The sequence below is a fragment of the Apteryx mantelli genome, chromosome 31 (genome assembly GCF_036417845.1).
Source record: "Apteryx mantelli isolate bAptMan1 chromosome 31, bAptMan1.hap1, whole genome shotgun sequence".
Taxonomy (NCBI): Eukaryota; Metazoa; Chordata; class Aves; order Apterygiformes; family Apterygidae; genus Apteryx; species Apteryx mantelli.
In genome coordinates this window covers 3,191,431-3,218,758 of record NC_090008.1, presented here as the reverse complement: position 1 = coordinate 3,218,758, position 27,328 = coordinate 3,191,431, and the positions used below count along the sequence as shown (strand labels likewise).

At 66.6% G+C, this 27,328-nt stretch overlaps 4 protein-coding genes across 6 annotated transcripts; 2 read left to right on the top strand and 2 right to left on the bottom strand.

Moving 5' to 3' along the window:
- Window positions 1-5,302: 5,302 nt before the first annotated feature.
- LOC106486883 (Fc receptor-like protein 3) lies at window positions 5,303-11,281 on the top strand. Of its 3 annotated transcripts, none has more exons than XM_067313552.1 (13): window positions 5,303-5,358; window positions 6,802-6,822; window positions 7,060-7,314; window positions 7,462-7,708; window positions 7,810-8,094; window positions 8,902-9,171; window positions 9,405-9,686; window positions 9,853-9,957; window positions 10,129-10,156; window positions 10,329-10,414; window positions 10,627-10,695; window positions 10,826-10,857; window positions 10,933-11,281. In XM_067313552.1, the coding sequence occupies exons 1-13, from the start codon at window positions 5,328-5,330 to the stop codon at window positions 11,085-11,087; spliced, it is 1,866 nt and encodes a 621-aa protein (XP_067169653.1). In that variant the 5' UTR covers window positions 5,303-5,327; the 3' UTR covers window positions 11,088-11,281. The 3 variants fall into 3 exon arrangements, with proteins under 3 accessions (XP_067169653.1, XP_067169655.1, XP_067169654.1); XM_067313554.1 differs by having other exon boundaries at window positions 7,445-7,708; window positions 9,494-9,686; XM_067313553.1 differs by having other exon boundaries at window positions 7,445-7,708.
- Window positions 11,282-13,113: 1,832 nt separating this feature from the next.
- LOC136994597 (intelectin-like protein) lies at window positions 13,114-16,093 on the top strand. Its single transcript, XM_067313162.1, has 7 exons — window positions 13,114-13,195; window positions 13,944-14,111; window positions 14,556-14,803; window positions 14,929-15,087; window positions 15,203-15,323; window positions 15,415-15,518; window positions 15,892-16,093. Exons 1-7 carry the CDS (start codon window positions 13,114-13,116, stop codon window positions 16,042-16,044), a joined length of 1,035 nt encoding a protein of 344 aa, XP_067169263.1. The 3' UTR covers window positions 16,045-16,093.
- A 1,042-nt stretch (window positions 16,094-17,135) lies between these two features.
- Window positions 17,136-19,905, bottom strand: LOC136994596 (intelectin-like protein). The gene is made up of 7 exons (XM_067313160.1): window positions 19,827-19,905; window positions 18,911-19,078; window positions 18,199-18,446; window positions 17,910-18,068; window positions 17,674-17,794; window positions 17,479-17,582; window positions 17,136-17,288 (listed from the first exon to the last, which is right to left on the bottom strand). The coding sequence occupies exons 1-7, from the start codon at window positions 19,903-19,905 to the stop codon at window positions 17,136-17,138; spliced, it is 1,032 nt and encodes a 343-aa protein (XP_067169261.1).
- Window positions 19,906-22,435: 2,530 nt separating this feature from the next.
- FCER1G (Fc epsilon receptor Ig) lies at window positions 22,436-27,302 on the bottom strand. Its single transcript, XM_067313580.1, has 5 exons — window positions 26,396-27,302; window positions 25,059-25,150; window positions 24,728-24,775; window positions 24,150-24,173; window positions 22,436-23,329 (listed from the first exon to the last, which is right to left on the bottom strand). The coding sequence occupies exons 1-5, from the start codon at window positions 26,454-26,456 to the stop codon at window positions 23,273-23,275; spliced, it is 282 nt and encodes a 93-aa protein (XP_067169681.1). The 5' UTR covers window positions 26,457-27,302; the 3' UTR covers window positions 22,436-23,272.
- Window positions 27,303-27,328: the final 26 nt, after the last annotated feature.

The window sequence follows — 27,328 nt, the reverse complement described above, 5'->3', positions numbered from 1 at the left end:
TCCTGGGTCCTCCTCCTTGCCCTTTTGGAAGACTGGGGTGACATTGGCTTTCTTCCAGCCCTCAGGCACCTCTCCTGTTCTCCATGACCTTTCCAAGAGGATGGAGAGTGGCCTAGCAATAACGTCCGCCAGCTCCCTCAGCACTTGTGGGTGCATCCTATCAGGGCCCATGGATTTGTGGGTGTCAGGTTTGCTTAAATGATCTCTGACCCGATCCTCCTCCACCAAGGGAAAGTCTTCCTTTCTCCAGACTTTCTCTCTTGCCTCCAGGATCTGGGAATCCTGAGGGCTGGCCTGAGCAGTAAAGACTGAAGCAAAGGCGGCATTCAGTAACTCTGCCTTCTCTGCATCCTTCGTCACCAGGGCATCCACCCCATCCAGCAAAGGGCCCACATTTTCCCTAGTCTTCCTCTTGCTACTGATGTATTTGAAGAAGCCCTTCTTGTTGTCCTTGACATCTCTTGCCAGATTTAATTCCAAACGGGCCTTAGCCTTCCTCGTCGCATCCCTGCACGCTCTGACAACGTTCCTATATTCCTCCCAAGTGGCCTGTCCCCCTTTCCACTTTCTGTAGACTTCCTTCTTCTGGTTGAGTTTTGCCAGGAGCTCCTTGCTCATCCATGCAGGTCTCCTACCTCCTTTGCTTGACTTCCTACTCATAGGGATGCTCCACTCCTGAGCCTGGAGGAGGTGATGTTTGAATATTAACCAGCTCTCTTGGACCCCCCTTCCTTCTAGGGCCCTAACCCATGGGATTCCTCCAGGTAGGTCCCTGAAGAGGCCAAAGTTTGCTCTCCTGAAGTCCAGGGTTGCGATCCTGCTTAGTGCCCTGCTGCCTCCTCACAGGATCCTGAACTCCACCATCTCATGGTCACTGCAGCCAAGGCTGCCCCCGACCTTCACATCTCCAACCAGTCCTTCTTTGTTTGTTAGTACGAGGTCCAGCAGCACACCTCTCCTTGTTGACTCCTCCACCACCTGTGTCAAGAAGTTGTCACCAATGCTCTGCAGGAACCTCCGGGACTGTTTGTGCCTAGCTGTGTTGTCTTTCCAGCAGGTATCAGGGTGGTTGAAGTCCCCCATGAGAACCAGGGCCTGGGATCGTGAGGCTACTTCCAGCTGTCTGTAGAAGGCCTCATTGACTTCCTCATCCTGATCAGGTGGTCTGTAGTAAACACCCACCACAGTGTCACCCATGCTAGCCTGCCCTTTGATCCTTACCCATAAGCTCTCGACTCGCTCTTCATCCACCCCTAGGCACAGCTCTATACATTCCAGTTGCTCTCTCACATAAAGAGCAACTCCACCACCTCGCTTTCCTGGCCTGTCTTTCCTAAAAAACACGTAGCCATCCATGACAGCACTCCAGTCATGCGAGCTATCCCACCATGTCTCTGTAATGGCAACGAGATCATGGCCCTGCGACCGCGCACACATCTCTAGTTCTTCCTGTTTGTTCCCCATGCTGCGTGCATTGGTGTACAGGCATTTCAGGGAGGTGATCGAGCATGCAGGTTTCCCAGGAGGGGTACAAGAGGATCGTCCATAGCCATGTCCCATGCGCACTTCCCTGGCTGCATTCACCTGCTGGAGGCATCCTGACTTAAGCCACATTTTGCCAACTACCCTGTCTCTATAACTCTCCCCTTCCCCCATCCTTCCTAGTTTAAAGCCCTCCTTACCAGACTGGCCAGCCTGTTGGCAAAGACACACGTGCCTTGCTTAGTGAGGTGGATCCCATCTCTCTCCATCAGTTGTCAATCTTCAGACAGGATCCCATGGTTGTAGAAACCAAAACCCTGTTGCCAACACCAGCGGTGCAGCCAGTCATTAACTTGGAAAATCCTTCTCCTCCTCCTCCTCTCATCCATCCCCCTCCCTGGCAGGACTGAGGAGAAAATGACCTGGGCTCCCAGACCCTTGACCACCATCCCCAGAGCTCTGAAATCCTGTTTGATGGTTTCCAATTTGCCCTTGGTATCATCAGTGACCACATGGAAGAGCAGCAGAGGGTAATAGTCTGATGAGTGGACAAATCTTGGCAGTCTTTCCATGACATCTCGTATTCGAGCCCCTGGCAGGCAATAAACCTCTCTAGATAAGAGATCAGGTCGGCAGATAGATCATGGAGCCGTGTCCTCCCTGAACAGGGGAACAACATGCTCCCCTGAACCAGGGAGCATGGGAATCATGGAACCATGTCCTTCCCAAACAGGGGAATCATGGAACCATGTCCTTCCCGAACAGGGGAACGACATTCCCCCGTGAACCATGGAGCCCGGAAACCATGGAGCCGTGTCCTCCCCAAACAGGGGAACGAAATTCCCCCTTGAACCGGGCACCCGGGACGCCGTGTCCCCCCGCTGGCGAAGCCGCTTCCCCCGTCCGCGGGCGGCTCCTCTGCGCTGGGTGCCGGGGAGCTGCAGGGACGGGGTGGGCGCGGAGCCCTGGGAAGCCGGGGGGGGGGGAGGGAGGGGGGCGTCCCCGCTGCCGGCGGCTGGCAGGGCTTTGCCAGCTGCGCCCAGCTGTGGCTGCAGCCGCTGCTCCGCAGCTGCCCGGGGCCGCACCGGGACCCCCCCGCCGGCTCCGTGGGCTTCCTGGGGGAGAGGAAACCCAGCGGGGTGGGCTGCGTCCTTCCTGCCTTTGTCTCCCTGCCGCGGGGGCCGCAGGGGAAGGACCCTTCCTTCCCCTCCAGGACCCTTCCTTCCCCTCCAGGATTTTTCCTTCCCCTCCAAGGCGCGGTGCGAGCCGAGCTCCCGGCTCCGCGATGCTGGAGCTCCGCGCCGCGCCGCTCCGCTCGCCATGGCTCTGCCTCTGCTCCTGCCGCTGCTGGGTAAGCGCCGTCCCGCCGACCGGGCGGCCCCGGCGCCGCCTCCACCGAGCTCTCACGGTCCCCCCCACCCCGTCTCTCCGCAGCCTGGCTCCCACCGCCGCCCCCCGGGGGGCCGCCCGCTCCGCCGCCCCGCGGCCCCGGTCCGGCTCTCGCGGAGCCGCTGCCCGCCCCGGCCCTGGCCGTGCTGCCGCCGCGCCCCGGCCCCGGCGGCTCCGAGCTCCTCACGCTGCGCTGCCTGGCTCCGCTCACCTCCGCCGTGGCCGTGTACCTCTTCTACCGGCGCCCGGAGCCCCGGGGCCCCCGCAGGAACTTCAGGAACTCCTCGTCACTCGTGATCGAAGAGGAGGCGCTGCCCGGTCTCTACTCCTGCGCCTACCTGGCGCATCGCAGCCAGGGCTTGGCGTGGTCCCTCGAGAGCCCCCCGACCCCCTTCTCGCCGCCGTGGGGCCACCTCCCCCCCGTAGGTTGGGGTGGCTGGGTGCTGAGCGCCCAGGGGGGTGGATGGTGTCACCGGCCTGCCCTCCCCCACGCCCCGTCCTTTCCCCCCTCTCCCTGGCACCCGCTGCCCTGGCCGGAGGATGGAGTTAACCCTTGGAAAAACTGGGGGCACAGAAGCCCCGGCTTTGCTCCTTTCGCCTGCGCTGACCCCCTGCTTCGTCCCCCCGCGCAGATGCACTCGGGGATCCCAATCGAGGGCCCCAGGGCGCCGTCGCCATCGGACAACAGCACCGCCAGGACCGGCTGCTCGCCGGGGCCCGGCTGCGTCGCAGGAGGTGAGAGGCTGCCACGGACCCCTTCCCCCTGCCCCCAGAGAGCTCCCCCGCGACGGCCCCGCTCTCTCCCCAGACCCTGACCGATCGGCCTCCTGCCACTGGCACCCAGGGATGAGCCCGGCCCTCGTCACCGCCGCCCTCGGCTTCCTGCTGCCCCGCGGCTGCTGCTAGCGGCAAGGTAAACAGCGGCGTGGGCGCGCGTGCTTGCACGCCCGTGAAACGGGACCCGGGCTGCGACCTCGGCCCTGCGCTGCTGGTGGAAATTTGGGTGGCTTCACCCTGCGGGGTACCGGGCATTTGGCTTTTTCCTGCTCCAGGCATCTCAGCGCCTTCTATGCAGGCGAAGGTACAGCAGCGACGCACGTGTGCGAGGCGGGTGCTGCTCCGAGGCCGGCGGGCAAACACCCCCCCCACACCCGCAGATGCGCCACGTTGGGGCAGCGCTGCCGGAGGAGCCCTCCGCTCCCCTCCCCGCCCGGCCACCCCCTGGGCGCTCTTCTTCGGGGGGGGAAACACTCGGTTTAAAACCTTGTTTGCTTTTTTTTCCCTCCACCCCGCCAGACTCCCGCGCCTGCCGTCGCTGCCCAGCCACGTGTCCCCGTGAAACACCGACCGGCAGCGGCTTTCGGAGGTGCTCAAGAAACACAACGGCTCCGACCGGACCCTCAGCTTTCTCACACGTGTTAATATAATAACCCACTGCATAGATATATTCTCTATACAATAACCTGTTGCACAGATATATCTGATACACAATAACCCATTGCATAGGTGTACGGTATCTATACTAACCTCTTGCAAAGCATTAGCCTGAAAAAGAGGTGTCGGCGCCTGCAAGGACGGGGCGGGGAGCTGGGGCTCGCTCCCTGCCCCGTGCTGTGGGGCCGCGGCGTGGGCTGCGAGGGGGCGAGCGGGCTGCTTCCAATAAACCTGCTCTGCACAACGATCCGCCCTGCGAATGCTCCAGTGCTGCAAACGTCCCCGCCGCGGGAACGAGCTGCGCAAAGAAAAAGAGACCGCGGCGACCCCTCCAGCAGCGTGATCAGTCCCTCTGCCCACGCACCCGCGTCCCACGGGGTGACCATTCCCCCGGGGCGGCCGCGGACACCTGCGGAAGAGGAGCCTGGGGATTCACAGCCCCGGCGGTTTCTCCCTCGTGTTCACCGTTTGCGGGAAATCAGACGCAGCTCGCTTCAGCTCTCCCCAGATCATTTGCTAATCAAAGCATCTGCGGACACAGGCGTAGCACGCACATGTGCGACCCAGGATGTGCTGCGCTCGCCACGCGCGGCCCAGCAGAGCCGGTGCTGGAAGCTTTTCGAAGAAGTTCTGCATCACTCAGAGACTGTTTCGCCCGGCTGCCCGGCCCGGGGAGGGGGTTAGCGGCTCCGAGCCCGATGTCGGACTCAGTCCTGCACTCGGCACCCGTTGCCCCTTGGCTCTGTGCTGGCCACAGGCGGGCAGACCCCAGCACCTGGCCCCCTGCCGCTGCCAACCACATCTCCGCACCGGTTGGGTGCCGGCAGGCACCCAGCACCCAGAAGCGCCCGTCCTGAGCCCCTGGGTGCCAGCGGCTGTGTTGTCCCGGCCTTTGAGGAGGGGGGAAATGCTCTGGGGGGGAAGCGCAAGCCATTTCCTTCCCCTTTTCTCCAAATAGCAGTTATGCAAAGGGGAGGTTGCTCTGTGTCAGCTGCTCGCCACGCGAGTGAGACCCGGCCGGGATGGTGAGGAGCGTGGCTGTGCTCCTCTGGGGTAAGTCCTGCCCTTCCCAGCGGGACCGGGGCCAGAGGGCGGGAGCCGCCCCGGGAGGAGAGGAGGCAGCGGGCGCTAAAGCAGGGAGCCCGGGTGGGAATCCCTGTGCCCGTTCCTCGCCACCGCACCGCTCCGGTTGGGGTCCCCAGCGCCGCCATCGCGGCGAGCACGCTCTGTCTCCGCCGTCCTCATCTCCCGGGCAAGGTTTGCCAGCCTGGCCCGTGTTCCCCGTGCCGTGGGACATGCCACCCACCCAGCAGAGCCAGGGCTCGGGTGCAAAAGCGGCGAGGAGGATGCAAGCGGGAGTGCAGCGTGGGCGCAGGCCGGCTCTGCCGCGGCGCTCCCGGGAGCCCCCTCCTCTCCCACCGCGCTCCGCTTGCTGCGCCGGCCGCCCGTCTCTCCTCCCGGGCCTCAGAGAGGGGCTTTCGCTGCCTGCTCGGAGCACGATTCAGAACCAGGGTCGGGTCGGAGTGGCGACATCAGCTGCCACGGCTCTTGCCGGCTCCCCTGCCAGCCGCTGGGCTTTCTCGGGAAGTTTATTGGAAGTTTATTGGGCTTTCTCCGGGCTCTCCCCGGAGCCTCCTCTCCCACTTTCCTGGAGGCACGACGAGCCGCTGGAGCCGAGCGGAGGCGGTGGCGCTCGAGGAAGGCAGCGAGATGTGCCGATAGCCGGGTCGAGCTCGGCCTTGTGGAGGAATCAGCGCCCAGGGGGTGGAGGGAGCCGGGGAGAAGCGGGGCCGGAGGGGCCAGGGGGCACCCGGCTCCCGGCACCAAATGGGAAATAGCCGCGGCAGGGGAAAAAGGCACCGGCAGCTCTGTGCCTGCCCCGGCAGGAGGCAGAGGCAGGGAGGCTTTGAGCCTGGGCTGGATTTGGCCCATCCGGCCCAGATTGTTCCGATTTGGAGAAATTTCATCCCAAATTCAGGAAAAGCAGGGCCAGGAGATGGTGCTCCAGGCTGGTTGGGCTCGCGTGGGGACGTGGTGCTGGGGGCGCTGGGGACTGGTGCCGGGAGGCTGGGGACAGGGGGACGTGGGGATGGACACCGTGGGGCTGGGGGGGGGGCACGGACCTGGGGACATGGGGAAGGGCATGATGGGGCTGGGGATATGGGGCTGGGGTGGCCATGGGGCTGGGGACATTGGGACATGTGGGATGGGGCCATGAGGACAGGCACCATGGGGCTGGGGTGGCTGTGGGGCTGGGGCCATGGGGACAGGCACTGTGGGGCTGGGGTGATTGTGGGGCTGGGGCCATGGGGACAGGCACCATGGGGCTGGGATGGTTGTGGGGCTGGGGACATCGGGACAGGCACCGTGGGGCTGCAGTAGCTGTAGGGCCGGGGCCGTGGGGACAGGCACCATGGGGCTGGGACGGTTGTGGGGCTGGGGGACACCCAGCTGCACGGCGGTGGCTCCCCAGCATGTCTCCCTTCTCCCTTGCAGCTCAAGCCTTCGGCCTCACCGGTGAGTGTCAGCGCGCATGGGCTACCACGGGTGCAGCCCGCTGCCCCCCCCCCCCGTGCTGCCGCTATTGGGGTGCCAGCCCCCCGCCTTGGGTGCTCTGCAGGGCAGGAGGCCCCCAACCCCCCGGGTGCTCCCCAAGCATCCGGCAGTGGCAGGATGTGGCCTCCCCGCACGGGACCCTGGCATCCGGGCACGGGGGGGGCCCCACCGCGCTGACGCCTGCTCCGTGGCCCGCAGCTGCCCAACCGGCCCAGCTCACCCTGGACCCCCCCTGGAGCCCGGTGTTCGTGGAGGAGACGGTGATGCTGACGTGCCAGGGACCCCCCGCGGCGCCCCGTGGCCCCATCGCCTGGTATGTCAACGGCGACTTCTGGCACAAGACCGAATCCAACCAGCTGCTGGTCTCCATGGAAAAGCCCAGGAGCAACAGCTACCAGTGCCAGAGCCCCGGCTCGGAGCTAAGCCACCCCATCAGCCTGGCCTTCTCCAACGGTGAGCACCGGCAGCCGGGGCGAGCCCTGGCACCCACGGGCGCCCCTGCATGGGTGCCCCACGGCGGCGGGCCGGGGCGCTTGGGTGCCTCTGCTGTCCCTGGTGCGATGTCACCCGCCGTCTCTCCCAGACTGGCTGGTGCTGCAGGTACCGGCGCTGGCGGTGCTCGAGGGCGACCTGCTGCCGCTGCGCTGCCGGGCCTGGGGCAACCGCGACATGAGCCAGGTGCGCTTTTGGCGCGGCAGAGCCGACATCACCCGGGAGCCGAAGCAGGCAGAGCTGCTGCTTCAGGCCGTGCAGACCAGCGACAGCGGCCGCTATCACTGCACGGCCACCGTCCGCCACTTTTTACCTTCTTGGAAGAAGTCCGAGGAGGTGTTGGTGACTGTGCAAGGTGAGGAATTGCCATCGGCAGTGGGGACCCCCGGAAACCCTCCAGCCTTTTGCAAGGAACAGATGCGCTGGGCTGTGGTGATGACGCCGGCTCCTTTCCAGAGCTCTTCTCGGCCCCAGTGCTGAGCGTGGGCAGCTCCGCCGAGCCCCTGGAAGGAAGCAACCTCACCCTGAGCTGTGTCACCCGCCTCAGCCCCCTCCGGCCCTACATCACCCTCCGGCACCTCTTCTACCAAGACGACGCCATCCTGGCAGGCCCCGAGGACTCTCCCAATTACCAGGTGCAGGCAGTCGGGTTGGCCGACTCCGGGGCGTACTCCTGCGAGGTGCAGACGGAAACGGCGAGCGTACGGAAGCGCAGCGCCCCGATAGTCATCGCTGTGCGACGTGAGTGTGCGTGAGGTGTGGGGATGCATCCCTCGCCAGGTCCCTGCATCCCTCGTTGGGTCCCTGCATCCCTCGCTGGGTCACTCTATCCCTTGCATCCCTCCCAGGTCACTGCATCCCTCCCCAGGTTGCTACTGCCCTCCTTGGGTCACTGCATCCCTGGGTGGGGGTCACTGCATCCCTCCTCGGTTCACTGCATCCATCCGCAGTTCAGTGCATGCCTACCCGGGTCACTGCATCCCTGGGTGGAGTTTGCTGCATCCTTGCCTGGGTCGTCGCATTCTTCCCCGGGTCACTGCATCCCTGGGTGGAGTTTGCTGCATCCTTGCCCGGGTCGCCGCATTCTTCCCTGGGTCACTGCATCCCTGGGTGGAGTTTGCTGCATCCTTGCCCGGGTCGTCGCATTCTTCCCCGGGTCACTGCATCCCTGGGTGGAGTTTGCTGCATCCTTGCCCAGGTCGTCGCATTCTTCCCCGGGTCACTGCATCCCTGGGTGGAGTTTGCTGCATCCTTGCCCGGGTCGTCGCATTCTTCCCCGGGTCACTGCATCCCTGGGTGGAGTTTGCTGCATCCTTGCCCAGGTCGCCACATTCTTCCCCAGGTCGCTGCATCCTTTGGTGGGGTTGTTGCATCCTTCTCCAGTTCAGTCCATCCCTCTCCGGGTTGTTGCATTGCTCCCCAGTTCATTGCATCCCTCCGCGGTTTGGGCATCTCTCCTCGGGGTGCTGCATCCCTTGGTGGGGTCGCTGCATCCCTCCCCGGGTGACGGCACCCCTCACCGCAGCCCTTGCCCTCTCCTCTCCGCAGGAGTGCCCGTCTCCGGGGTGGCCCTGGAGGTGCAGCCCCTCGGGGGGCAGCTGGTGCAGGGCGAGCGCCTGGTGCTGAGCTGCTCGGTGGCGGCGGGCACGGGGCCCATCTCCTTCTCCTGGCACCGGCAGGGCCGGGCGCGGGCCCTGGCGAGCAGCCCCCGCTACGAGATCGCCGCGGCCCGGCCCAGCGACGGCGGCCAGTACCACTGCGTGGCCTCCAACGGGCTGGCCGTGGCCCGCAGCACGGGGGTGCATGTCACCGTCATGGGTGCGTGGGGTCCCACGGGCTAGCGCTGGTGCCGGGGGATGAGGGATGGAGCCCGGGGTGCCAGGGTGAAGGGGCCACTGTGCCACGGGGAAGGGTCCCCACAGGTGGCCGCAGCCCCGGGGGGGCCCCATCGCCAGGTCCCCTCCATCCCCACTGGTGCTGGGGACGGTCACAGCCGCTGGCCTGACCCCGCATCCGGAGCATCCTCTGAGCCGTCTCCCTGGCGCTCGCAGTGCCGGTGGCCGGGGCCACCATCGCCGTGCAGGGGACAGAGCCGGCGGTGACGGCCGGGGAAAGCCTCAACCTGAGCTGCTCGGTGCAGGAGGGGACCGCGCCGGTGGCCTTCGCCTGGCTGCACAACGGGCACCAGCTGGACACGGCCTCGGGGCCGCTGCTGGCCCTGGAATCCGTGGAGTCGGCCCACGCCGGGACCTACCAGTGCGTGGCCAGCAACCAGCTCAACCCCCAGCGGGTCTTCAAGGCTCACAGCCAGGTCCTGGCCCTCTCGGTGACAGGTACCAGGGCCGGACTGGTTGGGGGCAGCGCGAGGGTCCGCAGGGGCTGGCTGGATGCAGAATCCGGCTCCCGGCCACCATTGGGGGTGGCGGCTGCTTGTGCCACCGGCTTTGTCCCCGAGCGGGGGGCTGCGCTGATCCAGGCTCGTGTCGTCTCCATCCGCAGTCCAGCCCTACATCGTCGTGGCCGCAGGGGCGAGCGCGTCCCTCCTGGTGCTGCTCGCTGTCATCGCGGCCCTGGGGTGGCACCTCCGGCGCCGGCGCCGTGCAGGTACCTGCTCCCTGGGGTGCCGGGGGGGGGGGGGGGAAGAGGCCGAGCCCTCGGCTTGGGGTCCTGGGTGGCTCGTGGAACCTCCCCACTCGTGCTCAGGGGGGGTGACCGTGCCCTGGCCCCGGGGCACGGTCACAACCCTCACGGCCCCTTCTCCCGCTTGCTTTGCAGGGGCCGCCGGCGCGAAGGGCCGGGGAAGGTGAGTCCGGTCCGGAGAGGGATCAAGGGGCTGGGAACTGGGTCCAGCCCGGGTCCTCGGGCTGGGGATGGGTTTGGGGTCCCGACCCTGCCAGGTCATGAAGCCCCTTTTCCTCCGTGCGTCCCGAGCATCCCCTCCTCTCCCAGGCACCCCTGAGCCCTTCTCTCCCCAGGATCCCTGCGGCGCATCCCGGCTCCTCGGCTCCGCCAGGCCTCGCCGGCGAGGACTCGGCCACGCCGGAGCCCGAGTACAGCAACGGTGAGTCCCGGGGCCGGGCAGCATGTGGCCCTCACAGGCACCGCAGCCCCTGGCGCTGCCCCCGGGGCCACCGCGACCCCAAAGCGCGGCACTGGGGGGGCAGCGGGGTGCCAGCGCGGGGGACACCTGCCCCATTTCGGCTGCCGCCGGAGGCTGCTTGGGTTTGGGGCGGTGGATCCGACCCGGCGACGGGACCTGGCTTCTCTCCCCAGTGTGTCCCAGGGCGCCAGGCGCGGGGGACGTGCTCTACTCCACCGTCACCATCAAGAGAAGGGACAAGGGTGAGTGCAGCCGCGCCGGGCTCCCCCCTCCCCGGTTCCAATCCGAAGCCGCATCCCTTGAGCCGTGGCAAACGGCACCGGCGCTGTGCCGACAGCCGCCCGGCCTGACCGCTCACCGCTTCTCTTGCAGACGGCCCCGCGCGACCCTCCCCGGTGGAGCAGGTAGCCGCACCGGTCCCAGCCCCCCGCCGGCTCCCGAGCTGCCGTGGGGCCGGTCTCAGCGCATCTCTCCCGCAGGAGCCACCCGTCACCTACGCGGTGCTGCCTGGCCCCTTCCGCGGTGCTGCGGCAGCGGCGCCCGGCCGACTGCCGAGCGACAGCTACGAGAACGTGCCCCGGCCGTGAGCTGCGCGGGACCCAGGCGTCCTGGCGGGGAGAAAGCTGGGAGGTGACACCGGTGCGCCGGGGACGCGGCCGTCCTCGACCTCCCGCCCGCCCGGTGCGGCACAGCTGGATTTATATCGCTGTCCTCAAGCAGCAGGAAGCCGGGAAAAGGAGCGCTGCCGGCTGCGGGATGCCGGCGGCGGCGAGGAGGCTGCCGCGGGTCGGAGGAGCGGCGGCGGGGTCGGCAATAAAGCTGCCGCGTTCACCGTAGGCGAAACGGAGAGTGGGGCAAGGCAGAGCATGTGGCCGGCTCGCGGGGGGGGGTCACGATTTCCCCCTCTGTGGCAATGCCGAAATCTTTGCAACGCAACGACGGGCTGACGCCCGCGGTTGCAGCCTGGTGCGAGCACCGGCGGTGGCGTAACACCTTCCCGAGCGGTTGGGAAACCGGGCTGGGTGCTGGGACCTGATGTCGCCTGGGCCGGAGGGAAGCTGGATGCTTCGACCCCGCGTGCGCGACTGCGTTGGGAAACTGCCGCTCGGCATCCTGCCCTTCCGAAAGGGGCAAAACAACAACCCCAAGTGGGATTTAAGCATCCCCCTTTCCCCATGTCCTGCTCCGGGCAATGGAAAACCCGCCCGGCACAGGCTGCTCGGCGGGATGCAGGCAGGAGCCGAGCGCGGGGACACCAGGGCGACCTGCCTGCGCGGGGACGACCCTGCTCGCTTGGCGGAGCACGTAGCCGGACGCAGCCCGATGGAGCGAGACGTTGGCTTGCTGCCCCGAGTTCTGGAGAAACGGCCTGTCATCAGGCCGGGACAAAGCCGCATTATTTCCACCTGCCGGCAACAAATCTCACTACAATGGTGACGCCAACGGCTTGGTTCTGTGCAAACACAGCTCAACGCCGGGCAGCAGCCCTGGTCCCCGCATCCGGGTGATTCAGGATCAGCCAAGACCAGGGGTTGGAACAGTTGGGCGTTTAAGAGCAGCCCTGTCCATCCTGGTGGGTGCGGGCAGCTCCGGGTTGGTGTTTGCTCATCCCAAGCCGCTGGTGGTATTTAAAGCCATGGGCAGAGCCCACCAGGCTGCTGCTCTGCCTGCGCCACCAGCTGTGGGTGCTGGGTCCGGCCTCGAGAGCCTCCGCGCCGGTGAGTTGGGCCCAGGGCAAACAGCGTCTGCAGCCCCATGGGGGGGTCGGGTTGGGGCAGGTCCCGGGGCTGGAGACCTCAGCACCCCGCAGGCAGGTCCCAGGGCACCCCGGTCCCTGGCCCAAGATGTTCCCTGCACCCATCCTCAACATCCCGCTGCTGCCGTCACCCAGGGCACCGCGTCCTCCTGCCACGGGACGCAGATCTCCGCAGGGTGCCTGGTGCTGCCCCCTGCTCCCTGTGCCCCCTGCCCTCCCCAGCTCTTCCCAGTGCCTTTCCCATCTCTTTCCATCCCTCTCCATCCTTCCCCATCGCCACCATCCTTCCCATTGCTCTCATCACCCCCATCACTCCCAACTGTTCCCCATCTGTCCCCACAGTCCCCATCCCTCTCCATCACTCCCCATTGCTCCCATCAATCTCCATCTCTCCCCATCACTCCTCATTGCCCCCATCCCTCCCCATCATTCCCCATCGATCCCATTGATCCCATCGATCGCCATCACTCCCATTGATCGCCATCACTCTCCATCGCCCCCCATCCCTCCCCATCCCTCCCCATTGCCCCCATCCCTCCCCATCCATCTCCATTGATCCCATCAATCTCCATCACTCCCCATCACTCCTCATTGCCCCCATCCCTCTCCATCGTTCCCCATCGCCCCCATACCTCCCTATTGCCCCCATCGCTCCCCATCCCAAGCCGGTGGGTCCCACACCAGCACCCCCACCCCTGTGCTACCCCGGCGCTCCCGCCAGCCTCTCCCCACTCCCGCACTGCTGATGCCCCCGAGGCCGCGGCTTTGGCCCTGGGGCTCCAGCGCCCGGGGGCTCTGCAAGGGGCTGGTGGGGCCGGGCTGGGCGAGGGCCGCGGCTGCCCCGGCCGAGCCCCGGTGTCTGCGGCAGCCGCCACCGACCGCAGCGCTGCTCTGCCAGCGCCCCATGGAGCCGCTCGCCGCCCTGCTGCCGCTGCCGCTGCTGCTGCTGCTGCTGCTGCTGCCGCCCCCTGCGCTGCCCAGCTGCGGTGAGGGGCTCCCGGGAACCAGGGCTGCGGGGCCGGGGTGCGCGGGGGGTCGGGGTGCGCAGGGGGTTGGGGTGCGCAGGGGGGTTGGGGCGTGCGGGGATGGGGTGTGCAGAGGACTGAGCTGCATGGGGGACTGAGGTGCATGGCGTGTTGGGGGAAGCGGGGTGTGCATGGGATTGGGGTGCCCGGGGGACCTGGGTGTGCAGGGCATCGGGCTATGCAGGGGATCGGGGTGCGCAGGGAATGGGGGTGTTGGGGGGATCAGGGCCCATGAGGAATTGGGGTGTGGGGGTGTCAGGGTGCATGGGGAAGGGGTGCACAGGGCATCGGGCTGCATGGGCAGTCAGGGAGCGTGAGGAATTGGGGTGCAGGGCAGATGGGGGTGCATGGAGGATCGGGGATGAGGTGCATGGGCAGTGGGGGTGCGTGGGCAGTCGGGGAGCATGCAGGATTGGGGTGCATGGCAGATTGGGGTGCACGGTGAATCGGGGTGCACGGGCAGTCGGGTGCATGGGTGATCCGGGCACACAGGATCAGGCCGTGCAGGGAATGAGGGGCACGTGGGGAAACGGGGCAGGAGGGGAAGGGGGCAGCGCAGGGCTCTGGGGACACAGCGGTGCCGGGCGCTGATTTTGGGACCCTGCCTGGACACACGCGGTGCCTGAGAGGCCCCAAGCCGGGCGCGTTGCCGCCTGCCCGTGGTGGTGGCGGTGGCAGTGCGGGTCACGACGGTGCCGTCCACACGCAGCGGGTCCCAGCAGCACGACCGAGCTCAAGCGGGCCCTCCGCACCGTGCTGGACGAGTGGGAGGACACGAGCTGCTCCTGCCAGGGCGTCCCCGGGGACCTGGGCACCCTCAACGCCACCCTGCCCCGCAGCTGCAAGGACATCAAAGCCACCCACAGGGCGGCCAAAGGTGAGCGGTGCCGGGGCTGCACCGGGAGCCCTGTGGCCTCCACCCCACGGCTCCCCGTCCCATCGCTGAGCTGGGTCCCCGGGGCCACCGGCCACGCTGCCCGGTGACACGGCCGGGGAGCCCGACCCAGCCTGGCCCAGTGGCCCCGGGGCTCTGCCAGCACCGGGAGTCCCATCCCGGGGGCTCCGGGAGGCCTCGGCTCTGGCCCGGTGCTGGCAGGGCTCTGGGCACCCTGGGGCCAGCACTGGCGGGGGGTGGCTAGTGCCGGCGGGGATGGCTCGTGTCAGCAGGGGTGGCTAGTGCTGGCAGGGGGTGGCCAGGGCCAGCAGGGGGTGGCCGGTGCCGGGGGCAGGTGGCCGATGGCGCCGGGGGGCGGCGGGCGGCTCCCGGGGCGGCAGCAGCACCCAGCACCGGCACCGGCTGCCCCGGCCCTGCGCCCCGCAGACGGGCTCTACACCCTGCGCACCGCCGACGGCGAGACCTACCAGACCTTCTGCGACATGAGCACGGCGGGGGGCGGCTGGACGCTGGTGGCCAGCGTGCACGAGAACAACGCCCACGGCAAGTGCACCGCCGGCGACCGCTGGTCCAGCCAGCAGGGCAGCAGCCCTCTCTGGCCCGAGGGCGACGGCAGCTGGGCCAACAACTGCACCTTCGGCTCCGCCGTGGGCGCCACCAGCGACGACTACAAGGTGGGCGCCCGCGGCCAGTCGCTGCCGGCAGGACACGGCACGGCACGGCACGGCGGGGCGTCTCGGGCAGCGGCGGTGGCGATGGCCCCGTCCCATCCCATCCCAGCGGTGCCGCCCTCCCGCAGAACCCGGGGTACTACGACCTCAGCGCCAGGGACCTGTCCGTGTGGCACGTGCCCAACCGGGCGCCCCTGGCCGAGTGGCCCCAGCGGGCCCTGCTGCGCTACCGCACCCAGAGCGGCTTCCTCGCCACCGAGGGCGGCAACCTGCTCCGCCTCTACCAGGTACCGGCACCCGGCCCGGCCCCGCGCCGGCGCCTCCCCATGCCGAGCCTCCGCGGTGCCCGCGGGCTGCTCCGGCGCCCCTGCCCACACCCGGCATCGCCTCCCGCCCTGCCAGAAATACCCCGTGCGGTACGGCGCCGGGCAGTGCCCGTCCGACAACGGCCCCGCCGTGCCCGTCGTCTACGACATCGGCTCGCCCGAGGTCGCCTCCAGATACTACTCGCCCTACGGGCAAAGTGAGTGCGCGCCGGTGGGGCGGCTCGGCTCGTGCCCATGGGGGCGGCTCGTGCCCGCGGCCCCGGCTCCTCACCGGCTCCTCTGCGCCAGGGGAGTTCATCCCCGGCTTCCTCCAGTTCCGCGTCTTCAACAACGAGAAGGCGGCGATGGCTCTGTGCCCCGGCATGAAAGTCACCGGCTGCAACACCGAGCACGTGAGCACGCGGCGGGCCGGGGCTGCGGTGCAACGGTGCCGGCACCCCGCAGCCGGCGCGAGCTGTGGGTGACGCCACTGCCATGTCCCCCCAGCACTGCATTGGGGGTGGTTTTGGGGTGCAACGGGTGCCAGCACCCTGCAGCTGACGCGAGCCGCAGGTGATGCCACCGCCCCGTCCCCCAACAGTGCATCGGGGGCAGTTTTGGGGTGCAACAGGTGCCAGCACCCTGCAGCCGGCATGAGCCATGGGTGATGCCGCTGCTGCGTCCCCCCAGCACTGCATCGGGGGTGGTTCTGGGGTGCAATGGGTGCCGGCACCCTGCAGGCAGCACAAGCTGTGGGTGATGGTGCCATGTTTCCCTCCCACCCAGCACTGCATCGGGGGCGGCGGGTTCTTCCCCGAGGCGAGCCCGCAGCAGTGCGGAGACTTCCCCGCCTACGCCTGGAACGGCTACGGGACCCACATGGGCTGGAGCACGTCGCGGGAGATCCTGGAGGCCGCCGTGCTGCTCTTCTACCGCTGAGGCTGCGGGCGCCGGGCTCTGCCGCGGACGCTGGGCTCCGCTGCAGGACCTGGGTTCCGCCGCGGGCGCTGCCAATAAATCCTTCTGCAAAGTCTCGGTGTGCCTGGATCATCCCGTTGGGCTGCGCGGGGGCTCGGGACGGGCTGGCGGGGCATTGGGAGCGCGGGAGCCATCAGCCCACGCTGCTGCTTGCTGGCAGGAGCCGCCGCGATGGGGCCAAGCTCCCAGCCACACGACTGGGGTCGGGCACGGCCGCTCATCCGGTGGCGGATGCCGCCGTCTGGTCCCAGCGCATGGAGGTGGCACGCAGGATGGAGGGGGACAGCTCCCCTCATCCCCCCGCAGCCCTCCTGGAGGGTTATTGCTGAATGACCCCAAACTGGAGGGATGCTGGAGTCACTGGGAAATGTCCCCGAGCTGTCCCCTTGGATGGGGAGAGCCACGGTCGCATGCTGCCATGGCTCCACACGGCAGCAAGAAGGGAACGGGGGCACCTGGGGTGATTTTCCAGGCTGACCCATGTGCGGCAGGTGGGATGGGGCAGGTGGGACAGGGGCCCTGTGAGTCCCCTCAGCACGGGGACGCTGGCACTAGCCACCCCTGGACCGCGTCACCGGGATTTCCCCACTCTCACAGCGCATCCCCAGCCCCTTGCAGTCCTGCACCCGGAGCAGGTCCCTGTTGGGTCCCAGCTCCCATCCCTGAGCCGCTCCGGGACGGTCCCCCAAGGCTGCCCGCCGCCGGCACCCTCCACCTCTCCGGCAGATCTCCTCGGGATGGGTGCACAGCTCATGCACGGGCTGGCACTCGGCGGCACGGCTCCAGGGACCTGTCCCCATTCCCCAGCGCCGGTCCCAGAGCATCCCTGAACACCCAGCGCCGCTCTGGGCCACGGGCACCTCTGCCAGAGGTTTCCTTCGCTGGAGGCTCCCAAAAGGACTTGGACACAGCCAGACTCGCTTTGGAGCAATCTCTATTTGCCTGGTCCTCGTGGCGGAGCCTGGCATCCGCGGCAGAGCCCGGCTCCCATGGCAGAGCCCAGCTCCTGCAGCGGAGCCCAGCGCCTGCGGCAGAGCCCGGCGCCCGCGGCCTCAGCGGTAGAAGAGCAGCACGGCGGCCTCCAGGATCTCCCGCGACGTGCTCCAGCCCGTGTGGGTCCCGTAGCCGTTCCAGGTGTAGGCGGGGAAGTCTCCGCACTGCTGCGGGCTCGCCTCGGGGAAGAACCCGCCGCCCCCGATGCAGTGCTGGGTGGGAGGGAAACACGGCAGCATCACCCACAGCTCATGCCAGCCGCAGGGTGCCAATACCTGTTGCACCCCAAAACCGCCCCCGATGCAGTGCTGGGGGGACGTGGCAGTGGCGTCACCCACAGCTCGTGCTGGCTGCAGGGTGCCGGCACCGTTGCGCCGCAGCCCCGGCCCGCCGCGTGCTCACGTGCTCGGTGTTGCAGCCGGTGACTTTCATGCCGGGGCACAGAGCCATCGCCGCCTTCTCGTTGTTGAAGACGCGGAACTGGAGGAAGCCGGGGATGAACTCCCCTGGCGCAGAGGAGCCGGTGAGGAGCCGGGGCCGCGGGCACGAGCCGCCCCCACGGGCGCGAGCCGAGCCGCCCCACCGGCGCGCACTCACTTTGCCCGTAGGGCGAGAAGTATCTGGAGGCGACCTCGGGCGAGCCGACGTCGTAGACGACGGGCACGGCGGGGCCGTTGTCGGATGGGCACTGCCCGGCGCCGTACCGCACAGGGTATTTCTGGCAGGGCGGGAGGCGATGCCGGGTGTGGGCAGGGGCGCCGGAGCAGCCCGCGGGCACCGCGGAGGCTCGGCGTGGGGAGGCGCTGGCACGGGGCCGGGCCGGGCGCCGGTACCTGGTAGAGGCGGAGCAGGTTGCCGCCCTCGGTGGCGAGGAAGCCGCTCTGGGTGCGGTAGCGCAGCAGGGCCCGCTGGGGCCACTCGGCCAGGGGCGCCCGGTTGGGCACGTGCCACACGGACAGGTCCCTGGCGCTGAGGTCGTAGTACCCCGGGTTCTGCGGGAGGGCGGCACCGCTGGGATGGGACGGGATGGGACGGGGCCATCGCCACCGCCGCTGCCCGAGCCGCCCCGCCGTGCCGTGCCGTGCCGTGTCCTGCCGCCGGCGACTGGCCGCGGGCGCCCACCTTGTAGTCGTCGCTGGTGGCGCCCACGGCGGAGCCGAAGGTGCAGTTGTTGGCCCAGCTGCCGTCGCCCTCGGGCCAGAGAGGGCTGCTGCCCTGCTGGCTGGACCAGCGGTCGCCGGCGGTGCACTTGCCGTGGGCGTTGTTCTCGTGCACGCTGGCCACCAGCGTCCAGCCGCCCCCCGCCGTGCTCATGTCGCAGAAGGTCTGGTAGGTCTCGCCGTCGGCGGTGCGCAGGGTGTAGAGCCCGTCTGCGGGGCGCGGGGCCGGGGCAGCCGGTGCCGGTGCTGGGCGCTGCTGCCGCCCCGGGAGCTGCCCGCTGCCCCCCGGCGCCACCGGCCACCTGCCCCCGGCACCGGCCACCTGCCCCTGGCACCGGCCACCCCTTGCTGGCCCTGGCCACCCCCAGCCAGCACTAGCCACCCCTGCTGACACGAGCCATCCCCGCTGGCACTAGCCACCCCCCACCAGTGCTGGCCCCAGGGTGCCCAGAGCCCTGCCAGCACCGGGCCAGAGCCGAGGCCTCCCGGAGCCCCCGGGATGGGACCCCCGGTCCTGGCAGAGCCCTGGGGCCACTGGGCTGGGCTGGGTCGGGCTCCCCGGCCGTGTCACCGGGCAGCGCGGCCGGTGGCCCTGGGGACCCAGCTCAGCGATGGGACGGGGCGCCGTGGGGTGGAGGCCGCAGGGCTCCCGGTGCAGCCCCGGCACCGCTCACCTTTGGCCGCCCTGTGGGTGGCTTTGATGTCCTTGCAGCTGCGGGGCAGGGTGGCGTTGAGGGCGCCCAGGTCCCCGGGGACGCCCTGGCAGGAGCAGCTCGTGTCCTCCCACTCATCCAGCACGGTGCGGAGGGCCCGCTTGAGCTCGGCCGTGCTGCTGGGACCCGCTGCGTGCAGACAGCACCGTCGTGACCCGCACTGCCACCGCCACCGCCACGGGCAGGTGGCAACGCGCCCAACTTGGGGCCTCCCGGGCACCGCGTGTGTCCGGGCAGGGTCCCAAAATCAGCACCCGGGGCTCTGCTGTGTCCCCAGAGCCCTTCACTGCCCCCTTCCCCTCCTGCCCCGTTTCCCCACGTGCCCCTCATTCCCTGCACGGCCTGATCCTGTGTGCCCGGATCACCCATGCACCCGACTGCCCGTGCACCCCGATTCGCCGTGCACCCCAATCTGCCATGCACCCCAATCCTGCATGCTCCCCGACTGCCCACGCACCCCCATTGCCCATGCACCTCATCCCCGATCCTCCATGCACCCCCATCTGCCCTGCACCCCAATTCCTCACGCTCCCTGACTGCCCATGCAGCCCGATGCCCTGTGCACCCCTTCCCCATGCACCCTGACACCCCCACACCCCAATTCCTCATGGGCCCTGATCCCCCCAACACCCCCATTCCCTGCGCACCCCGATCCCCTGCATAGCCCGATGCCCTGAACACCCAGGTCCCCCGGGCACCCTGATCCCCTGCACACCCCGCTTCCCCCAACACCCCATGCACCTCAGTCCCCCATGCAGCTCAGTCCTCTGCACACCCCATCTCCGCACGCCCCAACCCCCGTGCACCCTGACCCCCTGTGCACCCCGACCCCCCGCGCACCCCGGCCCCGCAGCCCTGGTTCCCGGGAGCCCCTCACCACAGCTGGGCAGCGCAGGGGGCGGCAGCAGCAGCAGCAGCAGCAGCAGCGGCAGCGGCAGGGCGGCGAGCGGCTCCATGGGGCGCTGGCAGAGCAGCGCTGCGGTCGGTGGCGGCTGCCGCAGACGCTGGGGCTCGGCCGGGGCAGCCGCGGCCCTCGCCCAGCCCGGCCCCACCAGCCCCTTGCAGAGCCCCCGGGCACTGGAGCCCCAGGGCCAAAGCCGCGGCCTCGGGGGCATCAGCAGTGCGGGAGCGGGGGGAGGCTGGCGGGAGCGCTGGGGTAGCACAGGGGTGGGGGTGCTGGTGTGGGACCCACCGGCTTGGGATGGGGAGCAGTGGGAGCAATGGGGATTGATGGGATCGATGGGGAACGATGGAGAGGGATGGGGGCAATGGGGAGTGATGGGGACTGATGGAGATTGATGGGAGCAATGGGGAGTGATGGAGAGGGATGGGGGACAAGGGGGAGCGATGGGAAGCGATGGAGAGGGATGGGCACTATCATCGGGATCAATGGGATCAATGGGATCTAGGGGATCTATGGGATCGATGGGGGGGGCTGGAGATTGATGGAAGCAATGGGGAGGGATGGAGAGGGATGGGAGGGTGATGGAGAGTGATGGGGATCCATTGGGAGTGATGGGGGTGATGGGAGCAACAGGAAGGATGGTGGCGATGGGAAGGATGGAGAGGGATGGAAAGAGATGGGAAAGGCACTGGGAAGAGCTGGGGAGGGCAGGGGGCACAGGGAGCAGGGGGCAGCACCAGGCACCCTGCGGAGATCTGCGTCCCGTGGCAGGAGGACGTGGTGCCCTGGGTGACGGCAGCAGCGGGACGTTGAGGATGGGTGCAGGGAACATCTTGGGCCAGGGACCAGGGTGCCCTGGGACCTGCCTGCAGGGTGCTGAGGTCTCCAGCCCCGGGACCTGCCCCAACCCGACCCCCCGTGGGGCTGCAGACGCTGTTTGCCCTGGGCCCAACTCACCGGCGCGGAGGCTCTCGAGGCCGGACCCGGCACCCACAGCTGGTGGCGCAGGCAGAGCAGCAGCCTGGTGGGCTCTGCCCATGGCTTTAAATACCACCAGCGGCTTGGGATGAGCAAACACCAACCCGGAGCTACCCGCACCCACCAGGATGGACAGGGCTGCCCTTAAACAGCGGCATCATTTAATGTCCTGTGAACGCCCAACTGTCCTGGCCCCTGGTCTTGGCTGATCCCGAATTGCCCGGCTGTCGGGGCTGGGGCAGCTGGCTGGCGGGGAGCCGTGTTTGCACAGCGCCGCGCCGTCGGCCTCGCCGTTGTAGTGGGAGTTGCTGCCAGCAGGTGGAAATAATGCGGCTTTGTCCCAGCTTGATAACAGGGGCAAATCAGGGTTTATCCCTTGCCAAAACACTTTAATTGCCCCAGTCACAATGGGGCAGGTTCAGCAGGATGCAAAGGAATTTAATGGAACATTTTCTGGGCTGCCCAAGGATGCCCAAGCATGGGGAGAGCCATGGCCCTGCGCTGTCCTTACAGCCCACCTTGGCCTGGGTTTGCTGGAGATTTTATTTTTTTAAGCTCAGAGGTAGAGCTCCCGGCATCGGTCCTGCTGCAGCCGGCAAATTCCTCATCCAAGGTTCAGCTTGCCTTTTGGGAACATTAATCGGGAGCGGTTCACGTCAGCACGTGGTGTTTTCCCCCGGCAGGGAGCCGGGGCTGCTTTCTTCTCCTGCTGAAGGAGTATTTCCCAGCCGCGCTCCTCCTCCAGCCTTTGCACGCTCCTTCCCCAAGGACGTGGGTGCTGGGACCCAGCTGAAGGTTCTGGGACCTTACTGCGGTGACAGGACCCCGCTGGGGATGTTGGCACCTTGCTGTGGGTGTTGGCACCTTGACCAAGGTGCTGGGATGCTCCTGTGGGTCCTGAGGCCCTGCTGTGGGTGCCAGGACCTCACTGTGGGTGCTGGGACCTCATCAAGGGTGCAGTGATGCTGCTGTGGGTGCTGGGACCTCACTGTGGGTGCTGGGACCTCATCAAGGGTGCAGTGATGCTGCTGTGGGTGCTGGGACCTCGCCACGGGAGCTGGGACCTGCCCCACGCTCCCTGGCCATTCCCACACCCCGAAGCGCCGCAGCAGTCCCGCATTCGCCCTGGTTTGGGTGCAAGGTGCCGTTCTGCCCCGGGATGGAGCCTGACACCGCTCGGGGCACCCCGGGGAGCTCCCAGGGTGGCGGCACCCACGCCGGGGCAGGGATGTGGCCAGCGCCCCGCTCTTCCGCCCAGAGAGAGTCCCTATCGGCGCTCGCAGCCCGCCATGGCGCATCCTGTTTTTGCGGCACTCTCGGGGGCGGCGAGGAAATCACGTGGCCGGGCCCCAAATAGCTCACGGCGAAGAGCGGCCGGCAGGTGCTGTGGGCTCCTGGCACGGCACTACCAGGGGTTCCCCCCTCGGTGCGGCCCCGGAAAGCAGCTTTTGGGGTGCAGCGGAGGGGAAGGTGGCTCTCTCCATTTTCCCTTGAAACTCCCGGCAACTTCCCCGGTTCCCACACCGGGTGTTTGCGCAGGGAAACATTTTTTTGGTCGTTTTCTGTAATTCCAGTTTTAATAGGAGGAAACGCACACAAGCACATCAGAGAGATTCCAGAAGAGCTTTATTTCCTCGAAAACTCAAAGTATCCTGTTACGATGGGAGCTGTTGGGACATCTTTAAATAGAGATGCCGGCACCAGACGTGCTGGTCTTTAGGAAGGGCCATTTCACGGCAAGAAGGGATTTGGGGGTTCTGCAGGGCTCTTCTGCCCAGCTTGGGGTGCCCTGGCGATGTGAAAGAGCCAGGGCTGAAAATTGGCCTTTTCCCACCTGGAAAAGACTCCAGCTCCATATTCACAACCCACAGAGGCGAACGCCCCTGGTTGGGGAGGTGCAGGCAGCCCGGCAGGCTCGGGCCGAGGTGTCCCTCACATCACCTCTGCCCCGCGATGGGACACCCGGGGACATCTCCCTTGGCCAGTCCCCAGGCCAAGAGCTTCCTCTGGCTCTTCCCAGCTCAGTCCTGGCCGAGGAACTCGATACTTTTCTCGGGAGACCGTTTCCATCTTCCCCATTGCAGGGGGCTACAAGGTTTTCTATGGCAGAATTTGTAAATGTGGATTTTCGGGGCTCAGCAGCCCATTTTAGGGTGGAAAACCCCAACGGGGATGAATGGTCATGCTGCTACAACCTCCCCCAAATAAATCCGGCCAGGAGAGCGCAGAGGATGGAGAGGGCAACGGATTCCACTTTGGCCTTTGGGGATAGCTATTTCGGGGGTCAGTGCCAAGCGCAAGGGTTGAGGAGGAACATCTGCAGCTCTTCTGCGTTGGAAACGGCGAGGCTGAGCCGTGCCTGGCGCAGCAGGCGGTGGGGAGGGCTGGGGCATGGGGAAGCCCTCGCGGCGATGCCAGGGGTCTGCACCACTCCGCGGCCCCTAGGAGCTTTTGGGCTCGAGGGTTTCGTACATCTCCTGGTTTTCCATGCTGAGCCCCTGTGCGGGAGAGGGGAGACAGTGATGGGGGGTCGTGGGAGCCTCGCGGGCCACGCGCTTCCGGGAGCATCGGAGCGAGCGAGGCTGCCTGTTGTGTCCCCAGGTGGCCACTGCTGGCTGCCTGCATGGATATGGCACCCCTGGGATATGGCACCCATGGGATAGAGCACCCTGCGGGATACAGCATCTGCAGGATACAGCACCCGCAGGATACAGCACACATGGAATATAGCACCGTATGGTCCCCATGGGGTATGGTCCCCATGGGGTATGGCACCCATGGGATACATCACCCTGTGGGATATGACATTCATAGGATACAGCACCCATGGGATATAGGGTGCCTACGGGATATGGACCCCATGAGATATGGCACCTTGTGGGATACAGAATCCATGGGATACAGCACCCCATGGGATAGGGCACCCCACGGGATAGGGCATTTGTGGGACATGGACCCCATGGAATACAGCATCTCATGAGATATGGCACCTCACAGGATATGGCACCTGTGGGATATGGACCCCTTGGGATAGGGCACCCAATGAGATACAGCACCCAAGGGATATAGACCAAATGGTATTGGGCACCCCACAAGATACAGCACCCCATAGGATATGACACCCCACGGAATATGGACCCCGTGGGATCGGGCACCGCATGGGATAGGCAACTTGAAGGACATGGACCCCATGGGATACAGCACCCCCTGAGATATAGCACCTCGTGGGATATGGCACCCGTGGGATACAGCACCCATGGGATACAGCATCAGCCGCCCTGTGCGGGGCCAAAGGGGCAGCAAACTGGGATGACTTACGGTATAGATGTGTTCTCCTTTTTGCTGCAGAAGAGAAAGAGAAAGAGAGCTGTGCACGGCGGATCGGGAAGGAGGAGAAACCGCTTCCGCCCTGGCGCAGCTGAGCCACCCCCTCCCCAGCAGCCCTCCACCCTCCCCGCGCTCTGTGCCCACGCCGTGGCCGCAAGCAGAAGTGGAAATGGGAGTTAGCGCAGGCAGCTTTTTCTCCTGCGCCAGCGGGGAGACGCCTCGGGCTCGCTTTGCCCCCAGCCCAGCATGTGCCGATTCCTGGGATCCTTTGGGGCAGGCGTGACTTTCCCTGGCTCAGTTTTGCTCCCGTTCCCCACTATTTCCCTTTCATTTTCCACCTGGGGATTTTCCACCCCAGTTTCAGGACCGGGACCGTTTGCTGGCGTGTCCGGGCACTGCAAAAAACCCACTGCCCTGGGGACAAGCCCAGCCTAACACACTCGCCCAGGGGTGCCCCAACCCCCCAAAACCCCTTGATTTCTCTCCCTCGCACCCTCAGCTCTGGGCTAGGGCCACGGAGGGTTTGGGCCCTTTGGAGATGAAGAAGAGCATGGAGAAAAGCACCTCACCTCCCTGCCTTCTCTGGAACTGTCTTTGGATGCTCTCTGAACCTGGACCTGCAGGAAGGAAGGAGAAGGAAGGAAAAAAACCCTGGATGGGCTCTTCGCCCAGTTGGCACTCGCTGAAGTCTCCACGGGCACCCCCTCCTCCGAAAAAGGGGGGTCCGCTGGGGGCGTTGTTCCCTGCCACAGCCACTGCTGGGGACCCTGAGCCCGGGATTCACCCGGACGCAGGTGCTGCAGCCTCCGGGTGCCGCGGGCAGGGGCAGGGGCAGGGGCAGAGGCTTGGCCCCATCAGTGGCAGCGCGGATGCAGCCTTGACCGCGGGCCGGCTGCTTACCTTCAGGCGGCAATAAAGGATGGTGAGGACGATGCCGTAGAGGAAGAGGATGGCGTCCAGGACGTAGCACAACTCCGGCTCCATCAGGGCCTCTGGGGAGGACAGAAAGAGCATGGGAGCCCCGAACGTGGCGTCGCCAACAAACCCGAGCTGCACCGCACGTGCACCGGGCGCTTTGGCTGCCGTCACCTGTGTCTGAGCCCGAGCCCAAGCCCACAGCTCAGCTCCAGCGCATCCAGACATCACCTTTCTTGCACGTTCGCTCGAGCAGCCCCCCGGCGATGCCGGACACGGCTCCTTGCTGCCTTTCGCCCAGCCCCACGAAAGGCGGCTGCAAAAGGGCAGGATCCAGCCCCCCCTCTGAGCTCTGCAACGTCTCGGCAAGAGCATTAAAACCCAAAGCTGCGAGGCCAGGCTGAATATAGCTCCTCGCCTCCCGCACTGGCTAGCACAGAAATAGCAGTGGGGTCAGCGGAGGAGAGGCAGACGTGAGCGTGCAAAACCCCAAGCGAGGGCTGGGACGGGGGTGCAGAGCCCATCGCCGCTGCCGTGTTGAGCAGGACACGGAGCTGCAACGGGTTCAGTTTGGCAGGTTCGCAGGTGGCACCGTCCTTTCCAAGAGGCAACAGGTCTACCCCAGCCAGGTGGTGCCTGAACCCACAGGGACAGCTGGTGCAAGGCACGAAACCCAGGGTGTGCCACCAACCAGCTCCAATCCCAGACTGGAAGTGAAATCAGGTACCTGGAGGGTGCTGAGCCATTCCCCCATGGTGGCATCCCCTTTTGCTCCCTGCAGGAAGCTGAGCCCCCCCCCAGGCACTCAGGGGTGCTGGGATCCCCAGCCCTTACCTGCCCTGGTGCAGCTCCACAGCCCAGGCTGGCAGGAGCATCACCAGCCAGTGAGACGTGACGGAGCTGCACTAGGACACCCAGGCTCCCTGCTGCGGTGCTCAGCACACACAGCCACCCCTGTTCACCCCAGACACCCATTTCCACCGCCCCGCTGCTGCCGCTGGGGATCAGATGGGCAGGGCAAAGACATGGCCATGTCTCCATGCTGGAGGGTGCCAGCAGATCCGCAGCCCCCTGGGCAATAGGATGGATCCTGGAGGAGCCCGTCTCACCCCAAAGGTACTGACCGAAGGGCAAGGACAGCACTGAACGAGCCAAAGTGAGGGACATGGACCCACTCTGGGTCTGTAGCCCAGGCCCTGAGCCTTTAAATAGCCTCAACAGCATCCTCCAGGCGCTTTCCCTTCCCGGCACAAGGCATGGCCCTCCCCACCCCGAAGCCAACGGTGCTTACCTGGCCTCTGGGACCCCACCAACCCCCATACCTGCTGCTTGGGCCTGGAGAAGCAGCACCAAGATGAGTACAAGGCGGGCGGTCATCCCCATGCTCTGGCCGAGCTGGACCCCCGCGCCTCCGCGGCGGCGCTCGGTGCTGCGCAGTGTCCGGCCGGCCGGGGTGTTGCGTTTGAGTCAGCAGAAGGCTCCGTAACCGCACAGCAATCGCCTTCCTCCACTCATGGCTTACGTCTCCCTTGCCCCCCCCGCCCTCCAAGCCCAGCACCGTTTCCTTTTCTCAGACCTTGGTTGCGTTAGGGAACTCGCCAGGCCATGGAGGCTGACTGCTCTTCCAGGAAAGGGCAACAAGCATTTTTCAGGGCCACGTGAGCTGGCCCTAAGCAGCGCGTGCCAAGCTGATAACACCCAGCCCCAAACACCCTCGGGCCTGGCTCTCCCATGGCAGCACCCTCGTTGGGCATGGTGCTAGCTGGTACCCAGCCAAACCCCACTTCCCACCCTCTGGGGCTCTGACACACTGAGGAATCGCTGCTGTCACCCAAGAGGAAGCTGTCAGCTGAGTCAGGCCTTGCTTGAGCCACCATGGTGCCTCTCATGGGCTTCGCCAGGGAAGGGAGACAAGGGCCTGGCCCCGGCTCTGCACAACTCGATGCTGCAGGAGAGGAGCCGGCTCAAAGCCTGCTCCTCCACCAGCCTCAGGCCTCGCGGTGGGGAAAACCCCAACCCGCAGCCCAACGGCACTGAGGCAGCTGTGGGGAAGTGGAGGCAGAACAACTCCAGCAAAATCCCACAAAGTCTCCCTCCGGTCTCCCACAGGCTAGGGAAACTGCCCTCTGGGGAGGATCCTCCTGGGGATGGAGGACATGCCCAGGAGCCAGCGAGAGAGGGAAGGGAAGCTCTTGCCCACAAGCCTCACATGGGAAGAGGGAGAAAAAGCAGGGTTTCACCCAGTTTCAGCTGGA